This window comes from Dipodomys ordii, unplaced genomic scaffold, assembly GCF_000151885.1.
Source record: "Dipodomys ordii isolate 6190 unplaced genomic scaffold, Dord_2.0 Scaffold81, whole genome shotgun sequence".
Lineage (NCBI taxonomy): Eukaryota > Metazoa > Chordata > Mammalia > Rodentia > Heteromyidae > Dipodomys > Dipodomys ordii.
The window spans coordinates 1,572,207-1,576,922 of NW_012267297.1; the positions used below are offsets into that span (position 1 = coordinate 1,572,207).

Consider the following 4,716-nt stretch of genomic DNA (forward strand, 5'->3'; position numbering starts at 1 on the left):
GGCTGCGGCGTCGGCGTGCGCGTCGTCCTTATGCTGCTTCTGCGGTGGCTTCTCGGCGTCCGAGTCGTCGGAGTCTTCGTCGTCGTCGTCCTCGGAGAACTCCTCCGCCTCGCGGCCCTCCTCGGGGATCTCCTGGCCTGGGGGAAGGCGGCACGTGACATCACGTCACGCTCCCATGGGGGACCCGACCGGATCCTCCCCTCGGGGTGCGGGACCCGCGTGGCGCGGCCTGCCTCACCCGCCATGCGCAGCATCGTGGCTTGAAGCGGAGTCAGCTCCTTCATGTTCTTCTTCTTCTTCCTGGGCTTGCCGGGCATGTCGGCGAATCGAACGCTCAGACCTGGGGGGCAAAGAGGGACCGACAGCACAGGCAGGTGGTTTGTACAGAGCGCGGCTGGAAGGCGGGGTCCACGGGGTAACGGAGCGCGTGGGGCCAAGCGCACGGGGAGGGGAGGGCAGCCGAGGGTGAACGCCTGCCACACCAGCCCCGGCCACACAGCTTAAAGCCATTTAAAAAAGACGGTCATCAGCCAGGTGCAGTGGCTCCCGCCTGTCATCCCGGCTACCCAAAAGGCTGAGATCTGAGGATCACGGTCCAAAGCCAGCCCTGGGAAGGAAAGTCTGTGAGACTCTGATCTCCAATAAACCACTAGAAAACCAGAAGTGGAGCTGTGGCTCAAGTGGTAGAGCACTCGCCTTGAGCTTAAGAGCACAGTGACAGCGCCCAGGCCCAGAGTTCAAGACCCACAACCAACCAACAAAAAGATGGTCATTTTCAGGCCCATAAAATCCTGCACCGAGATGAAAATGACCAGAAAACCAGAAAGTCAAGCACGAGTTATGTGAGGGAATTCAGCCACATTTCCTGTGAAGGACCTTGGAAAAGACAGAATCCTGTTCAACTTGTGAAAGCAATGTCACTTTGGTGATCAAAAATAATCTACCAGCCAACATAAAAAGTAGAAGCAAACTGGGGGCTGGGAGGGTGGCTCAGTGGTAGAGTGCTGCTCTCCTACCATGCGTGAGGCCCCGGGTTCGATTCCTCACATACACACAAGAGCTGTAAGAAGCACTGTGGCTCAAGTGGTAGAGCGCCAGCGTTGAGCAAAAGCAGCTCAGGGACAGCACCCAGACCCTGAGTTCAAGCCCCTGGACTGGTCAAAAAAAAAAAAAAAAGTGGGGGTGGGGTGGTTAGCATCAGAAAAAGAAGTAACCAGATAATTCTAAAATGATTTGTAAAGAAATGTTTTGAAAACCTTTCCGTCCCTCCTTAACCCTTCATAAGCCGGGAGAAAGTCGCGTGGAGCTGAGAGAGGTGCACGAGGGTGCGGTGTCAGCACAACTTGCCGCACACGCGCATGCACGCACAGACACACACACGGGTAACACGCAGCCTCCACTCGTGCTTCTAGAAAGCTGCCTCGCATGCATAAAGCAAGAAACAGCAGCCTATCCCTCGGCTGGATCGGTATCTGCTACAGGAGGAAAGTCTTCCGTGAATCCCCACACGACACAGTGACTGTGCTGCAGGCTTGTAAAAAGCCAACGGAGGAGCAGCGTGCTCACCTTCGGGGGGTGGGGTGGGGGTATGTGGGGTGTGGGGGCGCGCTGCGGCAGCGCACATGCGTGGACCGGTCAGGCCTCGCAACAGAGCCTCTGGTGTGGTGACAGTGCTCTGTTCACAGACACGGCTCCCCACGGCTCTGGGAGCTCAGGGGGCCTGCACGTTCAAGGTGACACGTAAGACGACGGCAGGGTCCTGACGCTGCGGACGTTCCCCCACAGACCTCCTTCCCCTATCCCCTCACGGCCCCCCCAGATGCCCGGTGCCCCTCCTCGCCCGCCCCGCTGGGAGCTGCGGCTGCGCGCACGGGCCCTGACCCCGCGGCGTGGGGCTCCGGCACACACCCGACTTCTTCTCTTCGGCGTGGTCCCGCTCGCTGCCGTCGCGGCGCACGAAGTCGTCGCCCTCGCTCTCGCCGTCTGACCTGTCCGTGTCGCTGTCGTCCGTGCTGTCCCCCGGCTTGTCCTGCTCCATGTCCTCGGGGTAGCCGTCGTCCTCGCTGGTGCTGGACGCGTCGTCGTCGTGGCTGCGCTGAGCTGGCGGGGACAATGGGCAATCACGGACCCGCCCGGACCCGCCACGGCGCAGGCGCGCAGGCCAGACCACCACTGCCCGACGCCAGCCACTGCGGCCCAGCCGAGAACCGTGAGCGAGCACAGGGCCGGCGGCAGGAGCGGAACGCGAAGCTGCGAAGCTGGTGTTCTAGCGCGTGAGCTAGGCCTCCGTGCTGGCCTTGGGCTATCGGAAGATGGAGCAAGGGATTTCTCTGCAGAGCGGCCAGCCCCTGGCAATTTCTTTCAAGAGGGTCAGGGCCAGGGCTGGGGTTGGGGACAGGGTCAGGGCCCAGGGCCCGGAGTTCTAACCCTACCACTGAACAGGAAAAAACCAAAAAGCCCCACCCCACAAGACACCAGAGGCTCCACTCAGCAATGGTTCTGGGCACACGGCCTCACGCGTGATCGTGCTACATGAGGATGTGGGGAGGGACAGAGCTGTGGCTCAAGAGGGAACCCTCCAGACACCCGCCCCCCCCCAGCGCCCCCCCCCCGCCCCGTCCCGTCCGCTGCTGCGCAGGGAGGGGGCTGGCGGTCGGGGCGCGGGGCGGGCGCATCGGGCCCGTGCTGAGGGCCAGGCACGGGCGACAGGGACGCGAGAGGAACGGCCAGTCCTTACCAAGCTCCGGGCTATACAACATGTCCTCCTCGCGCCGGCGAGCGGGGAGGTCCAGGGCGAAGCCCACTTTCCGGCCGTACATCTGCAGGACTTGGGGCGGTGGCGGCCCGGGCGGGGGGCCGGGGGGCTTCCGGCCAGGCGGCAGTCGGGGGACGCCATGGCCGAGCAGCGGGAGGATGGAGACATTGCGAGAGGGAGGTCTGCAGGAACACGCGCCGTGGCTGAGTTCCACGCCTCAGATCACGCATCACGCCCACCAGCCAGCACCCCCAGAACCCCCTTACCCGTAGGCGGAGGTCTTCTTGAGGATGGAGGGCGGCTGGGCGCCGGGCAGTGGGATGTCTTGGATGAGGATGTTGGAGGGCGCGTGGGGCATGTCGGGTAGAGGGATGCTCTCCACCTCCACGTGCTGTGCGTTCTGAAACACACACGTGTGTCACACACAGAGCTAGTGGGCACATGGTGTCTGCAAGCCTGATATGCAGCCAGCTGTGTTTGGTGTTTTTTTGGCCAGTCCTGGGGCTTGAACTCAGGGCCTGGGCACTGTCCCTGAGCTGGTTTTGTTCAAGGCCAGCGCTCTACCACTTGAGCCACAGCACCGCTTCTGGCTTTTTCTGTGTATGTGGTGCTAAGGAATCCACCCCAGGGCCTCACGCATGCAAGACAAGCGCTCTACACTAAGTCTCCTTCCCAGAGCGGCCGCTGCTCTCTTATTCCCCTTATGATCACCCGACTCTTCCTGGGCATGTCTCGAAATTGCCGTTTATAGAGAAACCAGACCCTTTAAAAGCTACCCTACTTAGTGAAATTTCAGACAGTGGCGTGCTCTGCTCTTTAAGTTACCCTGAATTCCCTGCAAAACGGGACTCAAACCACCTATCTACCTCACAAAAAAGTAAATGAATCAACTGATCACCTCACTGGGTCCTTCCTGACAATAAAACACAGGGCCAGTGAGCACTCAGTGCTGCACACACGTGCTCCTTCCCACTCAATCCTGAACACAATCCAACACAATTATATTTTCACCATGGAGTAGTTTGTCTGTTAAGGGAACCCGGAAGGAGCGTAACATATTCTTAAGATCCACGTTCTTCTTTAAATGGTTATCAACAGGTCAGCCCTTCTCCATTTGAGTTGCTTTCTACTGTGTAAATTATATGTTTCGTCATTTATTATCCTGTTAATGAGAACCTGCACCATGGCTAGTTTTCGGCCGTTACTGTGCTGGGGGGAAATGAAACCGGGGACTCATTTGCCAGTGCAGAGGTTGAGCATATGTTCTACCTGAAGATATTGTGAAGATGTTTAAAGCCATCCATTTTGGGGCTCAGTGGGGGAGTGCTTGCCTCACACGCATGAGGCCCTGGGTTCCATTCCTCAGCACTACATAAGCAGAAAAAGCCAGAAGTGGCGCCGTGGTTGCGTTCTAGCCTTGAACTGAGGGACGGTGCCCAGGCCCAGAGTTCAGGCCCCATGAGCGACAAAAAATTTCAAAACAAAAAACCCCACATCCATCCATCTTCCAGTTTTTAAGGGCATCGCTGGGCACGGCTTATTCTCGAGAGGAAGTGCAGTTACCTTGACGGCATCAAAGTACTGGCTGAGCTGGGCCCTCTTCTGCTCGTACTCCACCTCCAGCTTCCTCAGCTCCTTGTAAATGTCGGGGTTCTCTTTCTCGTACAGCCGCAGGATGCGCTCAAAGGTCTCGCGGAGCTTTTTGCGCTTGTCCTTCAGCACTTTCTCATTCAGCTGTGGCTGCTGCACTGGGTTGAACTCTGAGAGGAGAAGCAGGGTTCCACCGTTACGCAATTTGAGACGAAGGCCACTTCGGTTTCAGTCCTCGCTTGTGGCAACAATGCTACTGAAAACTGGTAACAAAAAGTAGACCTAAGGGGCTGGGAAGGTGGCTCAGTGGTAGAGCGCTTGCCTTGCATGCATGAGGCCCTGGGTTCGATTCCTCAGCACCACATAAGCAA

At 58.5% G+C, this 4,716-nt stretch overlaps 1 protein-coding gene across 1 annotated transcript in view; it reads right to left on the bottom strand.

Moving 5' to 3' along the window:
• The window catches only part of Wbp11 (WW domain binding protein 11), a 38,155-nt gene that overhangs the window by 13,217 nt on the left and 20,222 nt on the right, over positions 1 to 4,716 (bottom strand). The window contains exons 4-9 of the mRNA XM_013025045.1: positions 4,319 to 4,515; positions 3,022 to 3,155; positions 2,738 to 2,937; positions 1,909 to 2,100; positions 239 to 340; positions 4 to 137 (exon numbers count right to left, since the gene is read on the bottom strand). Of these exons, the coding sequence (XP_012880499.1) occupies positions 4 to 137; positions 239 to 340; positions 1,909 to 2,100; positions 2,738 to 2,937; positions 3,022 to 3,155; positions 4,319 to 4,515 (959 nt within the window). The remainder of the gene's footprint in view (positions 1 to 3; positions 138 to 238; positions 341 to 1,908; positions 2,101 to 2,737; positions 2,938 to 3,021; positions 3,156 to 4,318; positions 4,516 to 4,716) is intronic.